The sequence below is a fragment of the Filicampus tigris genome, chromosome 10 (assembly GCF_054856515.1).
Source record: "Filicampus tigris isolate MCC_2025a chromosome 10, RoL_Ftig_1.0, whole genome shotgun sequence".
NCBI lineage: Eukaryota > Metazoa > Chordata > Actinopteri > Syngnathiformes > Syngnathidae > Filicampus > Filicampus tigris.
In genome coordinates, this window is record NC_141226.1 from 17,109,698 (window position 1) to 17,130,148 (window position 20,451).

The 20,451-nt window shown below is 42.6% G+C and overlaps 3 protein-coding genes across 6 annotated transcripts in view; 1 reads left to right on the forward strand and 2 right to left on the reverse strand.

The window, feature by feature from the left end:
• Positions 1-209: 209 nt before the first annotated feature.
• On the forward strand, positions 210-8,700 carry LOC147141082 (insulin-like growth factor-binding protein 3). The gene is made up of 4 exons (XM_086042950.1): positions 210-943; positions 2,695-2,945; positions 4,438-4,557; positions 7,012-8,700. The coding sequence occupies exons 1-4, from the start codon at positions 568-570 to the stop codon at positions 7,135-7,137; spliced, it is 873 nt and encodes a 290-aa protein (XP_085899076.1). The 5' UTR covers positions 210-567; the 3' UTR covers positions 7,138-8,700.
• An 814-nt stretch (positions 8,701-9,514) lies between these two features.
• On the reverse strand, positions 9,515-15,073 carry LOC147141083 (insulin-like growth factor-binding protein 1). 3 transcript variants are annotated; one of them, XM_086043699.1, is made up of 7 exons: positions 14,927-15,073; positions 14,094-14,498; positions 12,117-13,104; positions 11,626-12,032; positions 11,423-11,553; positions 10,361-10,489; positions 9,515-10,281 (listed from the first exon to the last, which is right to left on the reverse strand). In XM_086043699.1, exons 4-7 carry the CDS (start codon positions 11,963-11,965, stop codon positions 10,156-10,158), a joined length of 726 nt encoding a protein of 241 aa, XP_085899825.1. In that variant the 5' UTR covers positions 11,966-12,032; positions 12,117-13,104; positions 14,094-14,498; positions 14,927-15,073; the 3' UTR covers positions 9,515-10,155. The 3 variants fall into 3 exon arrangements, with proteins under 3 accessions (XP_085899825.1, XP_085899828.1, XP_085899827.1); XM_086043702.1 differs by having other exon boundaries at positions 11,423-11,550; positions 11,626-13,104; XM_086043701.1 differs by lacking the exons at positions 14,094-14,498; positions 14,927-15,073 and adding an exon at positions 13,445-13,855 and having other exon boundaries at positions 11,626-13,104.
• Positions 15,074-16,423: 1,350 nt separating this feature from the next.
• LOC147141084 (adenylate cyclase type 1-like) overlaps positions 16,424-20,451 on the reverse strand; it is a 42,563-nt gene continuing 38,535 nt past the window's right edge. For both annotated transcript variants that reach the window (XM_086043316.1, XM_086043317.1), the window contains exon 20: positions 16,424-19,131. In XM_086043316.1, the coding sequence (XP_085899442.1) occupies positions 18,739-19,131 (393 nt within the window). In that variant the 3' untranslated portion in view covers positions 16,424-18,738. The remainder of the gene's footprint in view (positions 19,132-20,451) is intronic.

A 20,451-nucleotide genomic window follows, 5' to 3' on the forward strand; every position in this document is an offset into this window, starting at 1 on the left:
CCCCACGCACACACATACACCCCCCCCCCCACACACACACACACACTCTCTCACAAGCTCGCATTTGGCGCCCCCTCTGGATGACTTTGTGTATAGGCTCGAAAAAATAGCACAAGACGTACTTGATACGCATGCTATAATTATGCACAATGCATAGTAATCGTATGCATTTTTGGGGGGAAGGGGGTTGGGAGGTTGGGGTGGAGGATTTTCCTCATGGAAATAATCATTTAGTGATGATGATTGATTCTAAGGTACTTTTTAAATATAGGTATACTTAACCTCAGTTGCAGATTGAGAAGTAAATGGATTTAAAGGTTTGGAGGTTTAAACATAGACAGAATGGATGGATATTTAGTCATTTGTAGTAATAAAGTCAAGTACATTGCTGTGATTAGAAATGGCAGAGTGAAGTGGAGGCAATTCATCATTGGAGTTCCACGGGGGGAGTGACTACAGTTGCAGGGTCTATATATTGGGATGTTTTGTGCGGTGGAATTACGTGAATGAGAGAGCAGAACGAGTCACTACGACAGGATTACTACACCCGTGGCCACACACGCCACCATGGATTCGTGCTTCCGCGCACTTTTCGTGACTTTCGTGCTAGTGTCTTTTGGCCGCGGGTCAGGTGCGCTGGGCCCGGTGATCAGGTGCGAGCCGTGCGACGATGGAGCGCGCCTGTCCTGCAAGCCTCTGCCCAAGGACTGCGCCGAGAGGGTCCGAGAGCCGGGCTGCGGCTGTTGCCTGACGTGCGCGCTCAGCTTCGGACAGCCGTGCGGCGTGTACACGGGCAGATGCGGCGCCGGGCTGTCCTGCCAGCACCAGTCCGGCGAGACCAGACCTCTGCAGGCGCTTCTGGAGGGACGAGGGGTCTGCGCCAACGCCACGAGCACTCGACGGCTGGCGGAGAGACCGACGCCTCCTGTCAATGAACTGCCAGGTATGCGTGCACCTTGATTACTCACGCTCGCTTTAACGGCGTGCATGCGTGCACACTGGCGTGCATTGAGGAGTTTGGAACGGCGCGCAAAATGAGCACAGGGTTGTCTTTATGGCTCATACTGGACCTTTATAGGCTTCTAATTAAGTGCTGGGGGTGAGGGACAAGGGGGTCTTCAATGTGAGCTGCAAAAGTAACAACTAAGTTCAGCTCTCGGCATGGACTGAGATGTCATATCAAATGTGCAAATTTGCAGATTTTGTGGGGAATATATCCTGTGATATTTGTGGAAAAACTTACCTACTTGCTGTTTTTCTTTTTTAACTCAGACCAAAGCAACAGTAGTATTTCTTTGGCACCATCTTGTGGCAACCTGGTGCAAGTATTTACGCGGAAGTGAATTGGGGTGCTTCATTTGGACGAAAATAATTCTGTAGCACCATCTCATGTTAAGTGAGTCAGGGTGTTTCTTTTATACAAAAGTAGTCTTTTAACGCCAACGTATGGCATCTTTTGGTAACTATAAAGAGCCGTTTTGCAATTAGTTGCCATATGATATGTTTATTATTATTTGAGATTGGCTGGTGACCAGTCTTGGGTGTACTTCTCGCCCAAAGTCAGCATGGATCACCTCAGGCTCACCCATGAACCTAATAAGAAAAGCGCTATTAAAAAATGGATTGTTTACTATCATGCATTATGAGGTGAAGTTGCGCTAAATTGTCAATGTGAATGCTAATTTACCTCTATGTGCGCTGCTATTGACTGGCGACCAGTCCAGGGTGTAGCCCAAGTTAGTTGAAATTTGACTCTCATCACAGTCTGGCTCGTCACTGCGGCAGTATTTTCAAATGCACTACCTTTAGATTCTTGACCCTTGACTTATAGTGTAGCTTGCGGTCATACCTTAACATTTTTGGTCATAGAAAAGGTACTAGTGTGCTTAAAAATAAGCACATTAGGTGTCAGTATAGGTAGGTGAGCAATTTAATCACTGGATGGCTTATCACTATCTTATCACCCTTACTCTTGACTTATAGCTTTTGATTACGCCTGTACCATTTTGGTCCTGGACAAAGCACTGGGGTGTCAAAAAATACGACCAGTATTGTCGTGTTTTTGTAAATGTATTGCTGGAAATATGATCATCGGAGTGAAAACCTCAAATGCGTTGCATGATTGTATTGTGGTAGTTAGGGAATGGACCATCATCACAATTTGTCTTGATGGTAAACTCAAATGCATTACCCTTATCCCCTTGACCATTTCAGCTTGGTTTCATACATGCACCTTTTTGTTTATGGAAGGTCAGGTACCAGGGTGTCCAGCCCTTTATTAGTCACAAGCCCAATGGGGTACATTTGTCTATTGGTAACTTGGGGGTTACAAATTGAATTGCCCTTTGGATTGCCTCTATGGCGGTGGGCATTACATAGGAACTATTATCACAGTATGACTTCTCAAAGGGATGGAACCTCCTAAATGCATCATCTTAATACCCTTGACACTTAATTTTCAACTTTCGAAAATAGTCATACCCCAGCATGGTGTCCGACAACGAGCCCCACTAGTGTACCTTTAGATTGTCACTTTAGCGACTGACACCGATTTTACCTCCTGGTATGTCAGAGTCACTCACTTCCAATACTGCTAGAAACAATGATACCCAACAGTATTCAAATGTGCGTGCTTGGGTCTGTAACCAAAACACAGTAGCAAAACAACCACGTGCTCTTTCAAAACACTGGCAGAGACCATCGAGACTCAGGACGAGGAGCACAACTCGACCAGCGGCGTCCTCCAAAAGACGCACGGCGCGCACAGCAGACCCACGGGACCCGTGAGACCTCCGCTTAACCCCTTCCTGCCCTCCGCCAAGGCTGAAATCCTACGACGGGAGCAGCAGAAGAGAATTAAAAGCTTTAAAATGGAGGACGTGCCCGGACCACTCCTGACAGACCAACAGAACTTCTCCCTGGAGATTAAACCAGAGCCTGAGTATGTAAGTACCACAACCAATAGTTTCCTTCCTCTGGAGCACGGACTTGGAATGTTTTTCTCTTCTCTCCTCTTTCCCTCGCTATTGCTCTCACTCTCTCGCTCTGTGTTTTGGTGTTTTTCTCTTCCTGCGGGCGACGAAATGTTTTGGGGGAAGCGTGCTGAAGGTTGGCAGGCACCGCGACCAACAGAATGGCATGGCAGCGAGCAGGGACCGTGGCCCTGCGGCTGACCCGGGTCAGGCGGTTGTTTGACCACAAGGCGTCCGCGTGCCGGCTGCGCCCAGAGCCAACGGATGATGGATTGGCCGGCTTGAGTGCCTGTTGGGAAGCCCCGCTACTATTTCCATCTCCTCTTTTGGCCAGAGACGTGAATGCACACGAGAACTGGGCTTTGGCTGCACGGTCGCTTTAATTAGCGACCAGAGTACTTGGAGCTTAAGACAGGCCTTTTTGGCTCTGCCTTCCCACATCCATCCATCAATTTCCTATAGCGCTTATGCTGTGTCAGGGAGCCTATCCCAGTGGATTTTGGGCAAGAGGCGGGGTACACCTTGGTCTGGTCGCAAGTCAACAATGCAGGAAATTCAATTTTCTAGGTCGTCTGACTGAAAAGGGATTTTTTTTTAAGACTTTGTTCGCATTTGGCGTGTTGGTTTGGATTAAAACAAACTCTGGTGGTCTACTAGTTGTTTGATCGCCATCATCCGATTCCTGGTGTACATCAAACAAGAGGAGAGAGAACGCTTGAAGAAGATGTCACAGGTCAGGTCAGGTGTGGGAACTGCACACAGCCCAAAGACCAAAACCAGGAGAAAATGACAGCAAAAAACATAGGAAAAGTCCAAATATTGAACAGTTAAGGTCCGTAAATGCATTGGCTTAATTGTGTGACTTAATTCAAATGTTTTTTTCCGGTCATGTGTTTTTGTCTTTTCTTTAATTTGATTCAGAATAACTTAGTCCTTATCGAAACAAATTTCTCATAGTCGAACTGCCACACTTGGATAATGCGGCTATGTCAATTGACAGCATCGATTAGACAGTTGTGCGAATTGGACTCAGATTATATGGGGCTGTTCCGTGGTTCCTTCCCACAAGTTCTGATTTAGTCAGCTCCAAGAAGCTGGAAAATCAAGAAGAACTTGGAACGCTACCAAGTCCGTATCAATCTGATGTGAACCATTAAACCACCAATGGCTTCATTTTTACAACACAACAGAATGGAGAATGTTGTGCTAGCTGAGGTATATGGTACCAGAACACCCATCCCTCAATCTCAATATCTATCCATCCCTTTTCTGTAATGCTTAAACCCTTCGCTAGGATCGGGAGACTTTCCTAGTTGACTTTGGGTGAAAGGCAGACTGCAGTCTGGACTGGTTGCAGTCATGTCTTAAATGTCTTAGTTGAGCCATACATGAACAGACAACCATTGACACTCAACCATTTTATAATAAACTGACCGGAACTGCTGACATGTTCTCTTGTGTGCAGGGCCCCTGTCGGAGGGAGATCGAGAGCATCCTCAGCAACCTCAAAATTACAGACAACCTTAACCCCAGAGGTTTCCGCATACCAAACTGCGACAAGAAGGGCTTTTATAAGAAAAAGCAGGTAGGAAACATAAGTATAATCAAGCTTTGTTGGTGGTCAGGTGTCACGAATGATCTTTCACACTGCCTTTAAAGCCGGAATTTACTCAACCTTTTCCCCACGTGGCTGTTCGGTATACGAACCAGAGACAAGATGGTGGAGACAAAGCCAACCTTCAGATGTCGTACCAGATCATGTAGATAAAGGAATGCTGGAAAAGGGGTGTAAAACTTCAATGACTCCCACGGGAAAACCGCCATGTTTTATTTAAAGAATTGACAATTACTTTAGATATCACACCAGACATTTGCACCGATGCCATTTTATAATCGTATTGGCTGCATGACGGCGCACGGTTATGGCATTCGCCCTTCTCCACTGGGTTCTGTGTCAAAGGCACATGCGGACAAAGGCGGTCTGCTCGCACCGCTCTGATGCAGCAACTTTGTGTCATTGCTCTGTGTGAAAGAGTAATAATATGCTCGCCAGACAAGCAGTTGGCAATGTCACCAATTCTCAAATTGTAGTAGTACTTCTGCTGAATATCAGATTCTGCGCAAGCAAAATGGAGCATCGGAGTTGTAACAGCATGTACTCACCTATTCTTTTCAGACACAACTACCCAAGTGGGAAATTGCCTTGCCCGTAGTGTGCATTCATTTAGCACTTCTGACAATTAGACTGGACGGCGACAGTTGCTTTCAACGCAGGCATGGGTTGTGAGATTTGGGTCTTCAACTTTCCATTTTCTTCCCTTATACACTGGCAATGTTGCACACCAGTTATGCATCAGATTCTCTGTTGGAAGTGGGTTGAATCACAGGTCAATCTCTCGCCGCACAATCCCCCATCGGTTTCTTACAGAACAAAACAGCTGGCCTTGAAAGTCATCTTAGGTGAACAGTGTGAAGGGGCCTTTTTTTTTTTTGGTTAGTGGACATTGTAAGACCTGATACACAGGTAGTGCTACATGCTGCTGTCTTTCATGCAGATGGTGCGGGTTCAATTCCTGATATCCAGCAGCTGGTCCCAAGCCCGGATCAAATAGGGGTTGGTTGCGTCAGTAAAGGCATCCGACGTAAAAACCGTGCCAAACGAAACAGTGACCCTCTGTGGCAACAACACTGTAAGACCGTTGTTAGGTTTCAAAATAGTTCCGTTCAAAACATGAGCTTTATTGTTTCTCAAGCGCAATCCCAAATGTCTTACTTTTTGCAGGCTGCATTAATAGAGATTCAAAGCCCAAACGCAGTGACTCAGGCTGTGGGCCTCCTGCAGCCCAATTATAGATGTGAATCTGTCCTCCTGTATTCATCGGTAGTTATTAGAGCCTCATCATTGCACCGCCACACCAGTGAGGTAGACCCCGAGCCACTGGCACTGGAGACTGCGACCGCAGGGCCCTAACCCCAGTGGCGTTGCCTGGCCGGGACGACGCTCGGGAACCTTCCCAGCGAGACAGACGTCAAGGTGGCCGCCGGCACCCGACGTCCTCACCCCATAATTGCTGGACTTTTGAGAAGCCGTCCCAGAAATAGAGCGGCGGCCATGCCCCCGCCATCCCCCCTCCCGCATCCCTCGCACGGCGGCTCAGCCCACAACGGGGTTGTAATAAATGAGCTGTTCTGACGCGTTCATATGGAGGCACTTAGGGCGCCGCTGCGTCGCTTTTCTTATTACACAGCACGGCCTCCTGCTTAATGGACGTGCTCTCCTTTGACCTGCAATCATCTCATAAGCAGCCAGGCTCATTGTCTTTGTTTATGTAGAGTGGATGCAGCGCAGTGTGCAGTGTGCACACAGGCCTCCGGTGGTTCCATTCATGTGGTCTGCTCTAATTTGGACATGCGCATAATCTGGAGCCAAACCGTCCCTTAATAGCAATAAATGTCTCCTTGGAGACATTTTTGTGACACTTTGCTATTTTTAGCAATGGTGTGTTGTGATGCGGACGCAAAAACTTCCATCCCCGATCGCCGGTAACGAACGTCTGCTTGTTTTACTAGAGCGGGGGTTGACCTTTAGTAAAATTGGCAATAAAATAACAGCCCTCGGGTAGCTCCACGCAGACTCTGTAAGTCATTTGTAGTACCCATAATTTGGAGCTGTGGGGTATAATCAGCAACAGATGATTCGTGCTGCCACCGGCTCCTGAAAATAGATCTGGGTTCTCAGTTGTTCACGAAGGTCCCTAAGCAAATATTTGAGCAGGTTTCTGTTTACCTTTAAGGCCTCTATATGTGTGCGTAACAGGAGGTGGACCATAAAAGTTGCTGAAAATACCACAGCGCACCGCGTGGCCAAGGCTGCGTCCACTCAAGCACAAACTGCCCATTAATGCCTCTTAACTATTGCCGTTCTCCTCCACTGACTAAAGTGGCCCGTTAGCCATAATGCGGCGCATTCAACTCAAAGTATTTATTTTATTTTTTTTTTTTACATTTAGCTTCACCTTGTCCCCCTCTTCACTCGCAGTGCCGTCCATCCAAGGGCAGAAAGCGAGGCTTCTGTTGGTGTGTGGACAAATACGGGCAGCCCTTGCCAGATTTCGATGGGAAGGAGCGAGGAGTCGTCCGGCACTTCAGCTCGCAGAGCCAATAGGAGCCCAAGCGGGACTTGAGGGAGGGGGAGGGCTAAAGATCTGTAAACAAGCAGAGACACTGAGGATATTGGGAGAGAGCCGATATGTGGATGTTTGCTCTCTCTATCTGCGGGACCTTTTTTGTACAAGGAACAAGATGGATTCTTCACGAACATTTCTGACCGAGAAGACTCGTGCGCTTGATGTCCCAAGCCGATGGAATGCACAGCTGCGCTGCCATAATAATAACAATGATTATTATGAACCCGCACACAGCGATGACTGGTCGCACATTTTTTATGGTGAATCATTGAAATCCAAGTTTAACGGCAGCATAAAAGCGTCTCACTTCAGCATTGCCCGTCCGTCAAGGATACCTCCTTCCATTTGGGGCTTTTATGGCCGAAATCCTTAGTCAGAGTTGGACCGATATGAGCTCTGGAATTTTTTTTACCAAAAGGGCTTCCTCATACCAAAATGGCCGACTTGCTATTCGATTCTGTGCACGAGTCCTTGAGGCTTGTTTGCATCCGCTGAATTTTGATCGTTGAAAGTGTCACTCCAAACTTTCTCAGGGGTGCTAGCGCATTTGGTAGTGGTGGGAGTGCGGGGGTGTTCGTGTTCTAAAAAAAGCAACATTTTAAACAGGATTCAAGCATGCTAATCCTCCAAAAAGTCAATTTAATAACAGTAAACGTCAATTTCAAGAGGGCTTTCGCACTACCTGGCGATTCGGCCCAAATAATTTCAAATTCTTTCTCCAGAGGAAGCTTGCGTTACTCAGGGAGTCAGCCTGTCCAGTGTATAGCACATCACAACAGCTAGCACAGCAATTAGCACGATGATTAAATGCTAATATCTAATCAACAAAAGATAAGAAAAAAGGCTGTCATCCCTTAGTTCTGGTAGACCATTGATTTGGTCAGGGGTCCAGGGGATTTGGGGTACAGTTCAGTTGGATCGCTATTAGGGATCAGTGACTACCGATACCAGGTATCGGTATTGGGCTGATACCGGCCTTATTTTAAGTTAAGGGTGCTAGTGGGGCTACCGATACCAGCTACCGATACGTAAGAAAATAGTAAGTGCAAGTAAGTCCTCCTTGGCAGTAGTTGGCGCTATACTGTGGCAGTTTGACACACTGGTGAATCATCATCTGCATCAGAAAGAAAGGTCTTTATTCACATTTTTTTTCTCTCATTGTGTTAAAAAAATGTACGTATCAAAAATACTAGAAGGTTCGGTACTGTGTATGGGTGAGTGCTCAAAGCGTGAATACTCATACTGGTATCGGTCTGGAAAAAAAGTGGTTAACGAACATCCCTATTCGCTATTTTAATAATCATTGAACAAGCGCACAATTTCTTCCAAAATAATGTTTGACTCATGTTTGTTTTAAATTAAATCATTACCATTGGGTTATGTCCAGTGTATGTTAATGTTATGGCAATACAGGACATATTTTTGTAAATGTGCTTAAAACGTTTCGGAAACCCTGCTTGAGGTAAATATGTAGTTTGCATGTACAGTACAAGGCAACCCTCAAAGGTCTATTTTTACTTAATAAAGGCACAATGAAACTATGCATGTTGTGTACTATTTGAATGTGTTTTGTCTTTTATATTGTTTTTCTTGTTTTGTTTTTTTCTTGTCAACACAATCGTATACTCCAGGAACAAAACTTGAAGTAAATACTTAGTTTTAGCATAAACCAACCAGAATACCGTACATACAGTGACGTGCAAAAGTCTTTGGTTTGTACGAGCGTTCTTGTTAAAACGACTTGTGAAAACCAAATTGCAATACACATTTTGCATTTTGAAGTAACACTGTAGTTGTTTCAAATAAATCCAATTAGATTGTGAGCACAATTAAATACTTCATGTTTAGAATGTTTTCAAACATGTCTTGATTTGTGTTGATGCGATGTCTGTTTTACTTTTGTCTGAAGAGGGGCACCCCCCCCCCTCTACTGATCAAAGTCCACCAAGGCCTGACTATCGGATGTCTTTAAAAGATTATCCTTATTGATTGTACCATGGTGTCGGTGTAGTGATTTTTCACAATGATTGTCAGTGGAGATATGATTATGGTCGTCTTGACTACACCACATACACACAAAAACCCAGTAAGAACACAATTACCATTTTTTCCCCTCATCATGTGTGTGTAGCGTCACATTTTATAAATCTAAAAAACAGCATGTGTGTATCCCGCATAGTTTTTTTCCCCATGCTTTATATATCTATACTATACATGACAAAAATGTGTAAGTGGAGATCAATCGAAATACTTTCCAATTTTTTTTTAACATTTGTCTTGTGCGTTTTCTGATTCTATTAGAATAAGTATGTGGTCTTGACAGTATGTCAAAAACAAAAGAACAAGACTTTTGGCACAGAACTGTATATTTTACATATACACATAAATAACAGAATATACAGTAACTTCTGCACATCAGTCTTCGATTACAAAATAGTAAACACTCGAATATTACATAAATATTAGAATACTTGCGAGAATATATATAATATATATATATATATATATATATATTTTTTTTTTATAAAGCAGTGACGCTTTGGATAAAAAGAGGTGTGGAGGGGGAACTGAAGAGGTAGACAAAAGTAGAAGCTTGGATGAGCCTTGATTATGTTTGTGCTTGACCAGCATACACATACTTGCGGCACTTTAAGTATCCCCCATTGAGGAAATGAAGATGCATGCAGACAATGTCAACATGTTGCATGAATGAGCGGCTGTGTCGATGTGAATGAATTGAAATAGAAAAAAAAAAAAAAAAAAGAAGGCCCTGAAATGGGGCTTGGCAGTGGTTGCAGGGCTGTGGTTTTGGAGGAATGGAGTTATTTAGTCAGAAATACAAATATATGTATACAGTGTTGCCCTATTTACAATTGAAGACAACGAAAAAAGACGGGAAAACTGTTAAAAAAAAATTACTTGTCATGAATAAATAAAATAATTTACAATTCGTCTTCATAAAGAGTTGAAGGTGTCCTCGTGTGTTATTTCCTGCTTCAGTGAGTGACTTCTTGGTGACACTCTGTGTCGCCAGGGATGTCGCCGGCGCCGGGGAGGATCTTGCCGTCCCAGGCCGAGACGCACCAGCAGCGAGCGGGTGGTCCCACCAGAGATGACTCACACTTGAGGAAAAGACCAAGAGGAGATTGTGAAGGGAGGTGACAAGCAAACGGTGGCTGAGCTACACTTTGTGCTCCTTACCTGCTTGGCCTTGTAGAAGCCGTGCTTGTCGCAGTTTGGGAGGTAGAAGGTGGTGAACCTCTCACCGAGGTTCTGTTGGGAGCTGGCGATAGCGTCCAGGGCGGCGTCGAGCTCAATGTGACAAGGACCCTGACCGGGAAAATATGGAACCATCAACTGCTAGTTCTTTTTGCTACACACAATGCAGCTGGGTTTCCTTGCCAGCTTTTATATTTGCAGCTGCAAATCGAGATGAAGCCAATTGCAGGACTAATGCAGGCTTCTTCGATTTTATTATGAACGTGCTCACAATAGCTTTAAAACAGGTGTGGGAACTTTGGCATTTCAGTTTTTACCCCTACGAGGACCAAATGTTTGACTTGACAGTCAAGCTCATTTTTTATTATTGAATTGAATTTCCCATTGAGGTATTCAAATTACCGGTAGTATTTTTTAAATAAACAAATTTAGATTGCTAAATTGAAATTTCTATTAAGGGAATAAATAAATAAAATAATGTACATTTGTTTTACCAATCATTATTTTTTATTGAAAGATGAGTATGTCTTGTTTTTATTGTAATTTTAATAGCTAAATTGACATTTGTGCTGAAAGATTAAAATTATTTTCTAATTTCCATACAAATTTGAATAGACCATTGAGGGTTTCAAATAACACTTTTTATGCTCATCACTCAATGGAAATTTCCATTGAGAAATTAACATGAGTTGACAACATTTTTTTTTAATATACAGTAGATACACATCATAATATCTAAATTGAATTCTCTTCATGGACTGAAATACATTCTCACTTACGGAATAAAAATAAGTATGTTTATGAACTAAGTTGAATAACTTCATTGAATTTTCCGTTGATCAATTAAAAGCGGAATAAAAAAAACAATAGGTTGAATATTGTATTGAGGGATTAAAATTAATACTACATTCTAATTTTAAAAAAATCTTAATTTCAAGCCTGAATTCAATTCACCAATGAGGGAATGACATGAGTATATATTTTCAATTTAATTTGAATAGTCTAAAATAATACATTTAATTTTTATTCCATTGCCCCTCTCACCTGCTTCACCAATTTGTTTCGGATGGCGTTCACTTTGGCCTTGATGCTCTCCTGGGCATCTGTGGCGTCTTGGTTGGGCAAGCCCAGCATGTACTGCAGGGAGCTGTGGTCTGGTTCCCCTTCAGCATCTTCTGCACACAAACGCATCAATTAGCATTTACGTCTTTGTGAGCGAAACGCGACAAATGCCACGCGGGCACTACCTTGGTCTTCGGTGCAGACCCCCTGCCCCCGGGTGAGGGCGTGGAGAGGCCTGGCCTCGCCGGGCCTGGGCATGCAGCGTAGACCGTGGGCGCAGTGGGCCGTGTGGACCCCGCAGGCGCTTCCTCTTTCCAGGGCGCAGGCCATGCAGCAGCCGCAGCCCGGTTCCCTCAGCACCTGCCCGCAGCCGGTGGGGACGGCGGGACACTCGCTCAGCTTCTCCTGGGTGCAGGGGGCGCAACGAATAGGCTCGGGGCCCACCACCGGGGATGACCTCGCCGCAGCCGCCACCGCCGCCAAAACGACGGCCGTCGCCAGCATCTTCTCGTGTAATCCACACATGTTAACTCTTTACGCTTTTCCTGTCGCCGACTTCCTGCGCAGCAGTATTTAAGCATCCGTCTGGCCTCTGGTGAGTGTTAATAATTGACATGACGCCTACAGCTATAAAATATTTGTGTCATAGCAGCGATAAACAGTAGGTTGACCCTGCCTGACGTGCGTGGTTGAAGGTTCACAGGGTCTGCGGTCAATATTGACTTTGGGACGCAGTGATTGGACATCAAAACAAGCTGGGCTGGTGTGGCCGCTGGGGAGGGGGAGGGCATTTTACTCATCTGTGACTGAAGAGGTTAGGAAAACATGTGGCTTTAAGATGTTTCACTGAAGGAGGGAATAACATGTTTGGATGTGTGTGCGCTGTTTTGACACCACAAGCCGTTTTGTTCCTGCCGCCTCTTTTGGTGAAGGTTCATCTTATCAGGAAAGGGAGATAAACAAGGCCATGAGACACCCACACACAGGAAAACACACACACACAGGCATCCCCCTTTATTGCATAACCCCGCTAGAGTCATAACATGTTTGTGTGAAGGCGACTGACGGTAATTGGATGTTTCCCTCCGTGTAGTATTGGTGGAAAGTGACAATCTATACAGCTGCCTTGGCTTCACTTTTGACACGTCTTACACTCGATCCACAGGCATTACAGTACAAAAAATAAAAATAACTACCTCTCCCAGAATTTACTTGGACCTGCCCCCAAGCTGAATCCGTGAGCTTCCTTCCAATTGAGTGAGCCAAGTTTTGGGTACAGAAACTGGTGACACAGGGCCCACTGACCCAATGAATCACGGCTGACCCGATTTGCAAAACATCAAGATAACCTCTTCCCAATTGCTTTGTCTAAAGTTAAATATACAGCAGTTGACACGTTTATTAAACCAACGTTTCCCAAGGTTTAGTGAGCCAAGGTACTTGATGTAAACCCGATGTGCTAAAAATACAGTACAGAGTACGGATTCTGAATCGGCACAAAAAAACTACCTAAACCTATTTAACAAAGTGAATATTCATTAAAATTAAAAAAATTAAAAATAAAACTTGCACAGGGTTGGCGTTCACTCAATCAGCAGGTGATGTGTTTTCCCTTCTTCTATGTTGATCATCACGTTCACCAGCCACTGGGGAAGCTGCTCATACTGCAAAAGGGATTGAGAACAGGATTACCACCCTGGACACATAGGACCATACACTTCCTAACCAAATGTATGACAAAAATGCTATTTTAAATATGGACAAAATATATCTTACCATATTTGATTTTTGATCATACATTTCTCAATGCGTGCATAAAAGATTCACTATCTTAACCCAACAACAAAGGATTTGAAGGCAAGCATAACCACATTGTGTTTTTTTTGTGTTTTTTTTTAAAGTGCAAAGGATTCTTTTGCATAAAAATGTACCAATCAAGGCTGGAAAAAATACTGAAAAAGAAACCAACAGTAAATGCAAGAAGTCCAAGAAAGAGAATTTCACCTTTGCTGCCTTAATCTTCTTGCGAGTACGAGAGCGAGGGTTGACAACGTAAATACTGCACGATATTGTGTCAAGAGCCTGAGCGTTTGCATCGAGTGCGAGTTCATTGTGAGGGCAAAATATAGCGGAATGCCATTTCTAAGGAATAGTGACGACCGCCGCCGATGGTATGGAGGGGTATTACATCTCACTCATGCACAGGAGGCATTTAATAGTCAGCACAAGTCTAGAACAAATTTACAACCGGTTCTTTTTTCTTGGCCCCCGAAAAATCCATGGGTAAGTAGTTTTACTGCCATTTATCTTTACAGTGGTTAAGATAGTTTTAAACCATTGCCTGTGCAGTTAATAAATATGCGATGAAATCCATGGGTAAGTAGTTTTACTGTCATTTATCTTTACAGTGGTTAAGATAGTTTTAAACCATTGCCTGTACAGTTAATAAATATTCGATGATGCCAGACCAAGGCCTACATTAATGGATAATTCGTTTTACTTCAGTCGTAAAGTTTTCAATGTACATTTTACCCTTGTATGGCAGTTAAAGGTAAACGTGTTACTGACGCTACTCAAAAAACAAAAATAATCTAAATAACTAGCATAGACTTTCCACTTTATTCAGATAAGACATGACATGTTCTGTTTTTACCATGGATTGCATTGAGGATAAGTTGCTGCTACTCCTCCTCCTCCTTCTCCTCCTCCTCCTCTTCTTTATCAAGGATGTTTTGTGCTTATTGCTCTTTACTGGCCATTGTAATTGTTTACATGAGTCAAGACTAGCTGTTATTTTCCCGCTTAGCCTCCTTATGCTCCCCTCACCCAACCGTGAGTCCAATATCGATGATTCCGGATGATCTAGGCGAGATGTCCAGAGTGGCGAAGGCTCCTCGCTGAAGGAGAAAGACTTGCCCCGCATGGGCCTAAGAACCTTGAGAGGGACGTCATCCTCGTCACTTGTAATCAGCATCATATGTTCCTCACGCTCTTGGCGTTCTGGTGTGCGGCTTGCTTCAGGTGCATCGTCCAATTCTGACTCCTCCGGGATGACATCCTGTTTGGAGTGATTGTAAATGGTTTGGAAATTAATGCTACAGTTGGGAATAGCTTGTAGTTGTTTTTTGGTTGTTTTTTTTTTTTTAGCTCCAAGGCTCCCTTTTTTACATGAGCGCAAACATCAGTCAACATGCAATTGTTACATGACTCACAAAAAGTCAGGGATTATTTGTTTTACTGGTGAATTTAGAGGATGAACCCAAAATGCACTACAACCTTTACAGATTAACTTGTCTGATTTTTTTTTTAAATGTACATTTCCAACTGTTGAAGTTTTTGCACAGCTTGCTGTTCTACAACATGGGGCTGAATGTGGGAAAAAATGGCATCCACATCAACCACCCCCTTTGGGTGACTGTTCTCAATTTTAAAATTTGTGCTGTGGCGTAATAAAGTTTGAGCAACATTCAGATTGCAAAAACTCACATGCTGTCGTCGAACGTCCATTGTGGCCATTTGGTGGCTCAAACAAGAGGGCTGTGTCTGCAATTAGAGGGGACAATGTGGAGCTTGATTACTGATTCATGTCAAGTGTGAAATCTAATGACAAGCAGGTGCGGACAAAATCAAGTCAAACCTGTTTATTCATCTTTGAGGTAAAAAGTGGAAGGGGGGGGGGGGAAAAAACAAACATTTTATGCTATATGCGATAGGGAAAAAAATCCCATGTTTCGTGAACTACAATTTGACCAAAATATATTTAAAAAAACAAATACCCCAAAAAATTATTCATGCTGATATTAATTTACGGCTGTCTTTGGTGATGTGTTGATATGCTACACACGAAGTGCTGCCTCTGCAAGGGAAAATGCTTTGATTGTCTTTATGGGCACTCACTTATTTCCACACTCTGGGTGGTCTAGATTCAAAACGCTCTACAACGGGTCATCATGGTCGGAAGCCGTACTTTCCATAGCCCCAGTAGTATATGAGGCGGGGTGGCAGGGCAGAACCCGAAAAACAGACGAATTTTAGCAAAACCACAAATAGCCTGTAGGGTGTGAAAAGGTCCACAAATTCTTGATCCAAAGGGTATTTTGCTGAAAGCACATCACAGACAAGTTATTAAGACTCTGTTTTAAATTGTGGAGGAAAAAAAAGCTAATCCCCTTAAAGATATACATTAGGTATATACGTATATACAGTAAGTACCAGAGAGATGTATGGAGTCACATTTAAGTGTGAAATGATTGTGTACTATTGATTAAGTGGATGAAAAAAATGGGTGTGTTGAAATCTTGCGTACATGCCAGGAAGCAGGTTACATTGGCTAGTGGGAGGAGGTGGGACAGCTTGTTTGTGAACTGTCATTTACCTCAGATTCCCCTTGTTGCTTCACCTTATGAGTGTGTGTGCGTATTCGCGTGTGTGCGTGCGCGTGTACTTGAGCACCATGCTGCAACAACAAGCTTTTTTTCTGTGAGGTCATAGTTTTTTTTTTTTTTGTGAGTCACCATAATGGTTGTATGTACATATATATATATATATATATATATATATATATATATATATATATATATATGAAACCAGATAGGGTCCCGGGTAGGGACAAATAGAGGGACGGACGAAAACCCACTTCACAAACCCACATATAAATACTGTGTGTGTGTGTGTATATCTATAATATATATATATCATATATAATATATATGATATATATATATATATATATATATCATATATAATATATATGATATATATATATGATATATGATATATATATATGATATATATATATATATATATATATATATATATCATATATATATATATATATATATATATATATATATCATATATAATATATATGATATATATATATGATATATGATATATATATATATATATATATATATATATATATATGCACACACACGCTCACACATTCCATACTTGTGAACCCATAGCCTCTCATCATTTTATACACCAATATTGTCTTTATTACAAAATATTCAATAAACCATCTTTACACTGTACAAGTTGTAACATACAGTAGTTTACAGGCGTTTGGATATTTACAAAGAACAACATAAAAGAGTATGACCTGCATATCAAAGTGAATATGTGTAAAAAGGCAGGTTACAAAGACGGTTAAGCTTGACATGTAATAAGGCAGAAACATGACATATGTACACAGGTGCAGATATATACTAAAGATACAGCTGTTTGGAGTACAGTGGACCACCACAATTCGTGGGGGATAGCGAGCTTCCGCCAATTACTGAACCTCCCCTAACTTTTAGGGTTACAGTTTCCCGTCTAATGTTATTAAAACAGGAGTCCGTCATGGACGGATAGATGGACCGGTCCGTCGGTCAGACAGAATGGCCACCTCTGTGAAATACGATGACGTCCACCACATATGTCGGCGGAGCTCAAAATCAGAAACCAAAATCGCATTACACCACCTGTGCCACAACTTAGACCTGCTTTTCGCTAGATCAAGGGCTAGTCTACATTCTGCCAGCCAATTGACAGGACGTGTCAAAGAAAACCCCATCGGTCCACCAGAATGACAAGCATGGCGCAGTGCTGTCTGCTAATATCTGAAAAAGGTTAAAAGAGGCTTGCGTCTGTATGAGATTCAAGATTCGCCAGTATTTACGCCTGAGCGCATATAAAATGCCAGCTGGTGGTTTTAACCACTCTTACTCAGAACCAAAGTACATACGTTCATAGTCCTAATGTAGACATTTTTCTCGGAAAAAAATAACAATAAAAAAAATACTTATTTTCTTTCACCTTGTTATAGAAAATCATGAACAGGTGAGTTTTTTTTCATGAAAAATGGAGAATGGGATTCCAAAGAAATGCTCGAATCGTGAATATGGGCGGTCCACTGTATAGCTTCTAAGAGGAATGTGGGACAACTGCATTGGTTTGGTGGCTACTTGTGTTATAAATGCATTATGAAGTACATTTGGTTTTGTGCAATTGTGTGCTTTAATACTGTCTTTATGGAATACCATGTGTCAAGTTTAGGGAACCCCTTTTTCTGATAAAAAGACCTACAAATATTTATTGGGAGATATTACGAGCATTAGTGGGTTGAATGTTTTTTTTTGTAAAAGTTCCTTTTTTTTTTTCTTTAGAATTGCACACATATGGCCCACTGGCCTCAGGTTCCCCACCCATGTTGTTTGGCTTTGTACCATACATGCAAGTTTTGTTCCTAAAGGGCACAACTGTGTGTTTACTGCTTTAAATAATATACATGGACTGGTCTGGACAATAGGGGTGAAACGCGTACAGTGGAACCTCTTTTCTCTTTCCTTTTGTGCTTGATTCTACACGTTTCACTTGTGCTTTAGTTTTCTCCACATCTTACGTGATGTTTATGTGTCATCCTGTTCATATGATGAACTCTTTTGCTTTTTCTGTGACTTTTCCTCCCAGCAATGCTTATTCCAAAGGAAGAAGTATTATTGTTATTGTTTTTATGACTTATTACCGAGGAGTAATTTATTACAGATTATTTCTAGCCAGCGTACTTCCAATAAGATTTTTTTTTAATGCAGTCAAAATACTAACAAAGTTGAATGTCCTTCAACGGCTTATACAGGACCTCAGAGGTTCCACTGTAGCTTGTTCAAACTAGGTTAAAAAAAAAAAAAGACAGATTTTAGCTGATCACATGGTGTTTGAAAGACTCACATGTGCTCATCTGGTGGATGCCGTATTGAAAAATTCATTACTTTGGTTTACTGGAAGGGGGAATCATAGCTATGGCTGTCAACTTGTAAAAAGTCATGCACCGGTAAGAATAAATGTGTCAGCAAAAGTATTAGAAATATTTTTTTGTGCTGTGTAATACAACCACACACCACCATACACACTCACAAGCACACACACGCATGCTTAGGCGCACCATAACACTGTGTGACAACTGTAAATAATACAATCCATCCTTGGCATCATTAGGACTGTGCAAAAGCAATAGCACGATCAGTCTTCTTTTTTTTTTAAATAAATGCACGTACTGTAGAATATCCCCCCTGCAGAGATTTTTTTGTTTTACCTGCAGAGAAAGGATGGAGTGTGTCCAAAGAGTGCAGAGCAGTTGATATTCCCCCCCAAAAAAAAAAAAAAGACAAAAACAAAAAAAACAGCAAGTATGATTGGCTGGACTCATTTCCTGAATGAGCGTCGCACCTGCAGAAAACATGCAGGCCGGTCTCCTCAAGGCCTCCATCTTGGCTCTTCTTACCTTCACTGAGGTCACACACTTGTGTTTGTGTCTACACCGCAGCATCAGCCACAGTCGCCGCAGCTTCAATCTCAATCTCCGTCGCATCTATATCCTCCCCCGCCTCCTCCTCTTCCTCGTCCTCCTCCTCCTCTCCCACCGCAGGCACGCGGGAAGAGGGCAAGCACGTGGGCTGGCTGTTGGGGGAGGCGGCGACCGAGGAGACGCTGCCCAGGTTGGCGGGCACGCTGGTCTTGCCGCAGGAGTGGATGCGGCGCGCCAGGCTGGCCGAGCGCACCACCGAGGAGGTGGTGGCCGTGCCCACGCCCTGCACCTTGCCCTCCAGGAAGTACGTCAACATCTCGCCTTTGCCCTTCACGCTCACTTTGCCGCGGCACACCAGGTCGTAGTCGGAGCTCAGCAGGCGGTAGACGTCCTCCGTCACCTGGGTTCAAGGTTATTACGGTTAACGAAAACTAATGGAAGAGCTAAAACTAAAATTGAGGAAACATTTTTGTGAACAGATTAAATAAAAATGGAAATGCTTAATGAGGAAATTAACACAAACACATTTTTTTCAAGAATATGTTCTATGCCGGCCCACTAGTTGAAACACAGCATTATTCCACAAATGCAATATTTATCAGAATGTCTCGTTTCAACTAGTGGGTTTGGATAGAACATATTCTTGAAAAAAATATGTTTGAGTTGACGACTTCTTTTGAAAAAAAAAAAAAAAGGAATTGAAAATACATCTTAGGTTTATAAAAGTAAAAATAACTGTAATCTTGGCAAAAATGTCCTTGATTTTGTTTTTTCAATTAATATCATATGTTCATTTTAAATGTATTTATTTCGGTATTGCTGTCATCCATAAAGAAGAAGGAAGGTCAAAACTATCCATCCATCCATTATCGATACCGCTTATCCTCACAAGGGTAGGTCAAAACTAATAAAAACTAAACTAAAAGAAGCATTAAAAAAAAAAAATGAAAATAACAAATCTGCTCTAAAAATGAATGAAAACTAACTGAATTTAAAACCGAAACTCAAAACGAAATAAAAACTAACTATTATGAAGACTCCAAAACTATTAGAACTCTGCCTAGGCTGTGCTTAGATGGAACAAAAGATTAACAATTAAAAGCTCCTTTCCAAAATGAGATAAACTCCGACCCAAAAATAAATAAATACCAAGACATGCCATTCTATTGCATACTGACTCTGAATCTATTGTATAACTGAGCAAATGAAATTGTTTTAACAGGATAAAATTGATGTTTGTCAAACTTGCAGGTCTGGAATTATAGCATTTTGGAAAAGAACTAGGGGCGACTGGTTAGCACGTCCGCCTTACAGTTCAGAGGTCGTGGGTTCGATCCCGGTTTGCATGTTCTCCCCGTGCCTGCGTGTGTTTTGTCCAGGTACTCCGGTTTCCTCCCACATTCCAAAAACATGCATGGTAGGTTGATTGGACACTCTAAATTGCCCCTAGGTGTGATTGTGAGTGCAGATGTTTGGTGGTCTCTGCGTGCCCTGCGATTGGCTGGCAACAACCAATTCAGGGTGTACCCCGCCTACTGTCCGAAGACGGCCGGGATAGGCTCCAGCATGCCCGCGACCCTTGTGAGGATAAGCGGTGTAGATAATGGATGGATAAATAATAACTATTCATATAACCAAATGCAGCCCAGATTATAAATGGTAGCTATACTATTAGCTGATTAAAATCCCAATAGTTAGTTGAATAATATTTTATCTACAT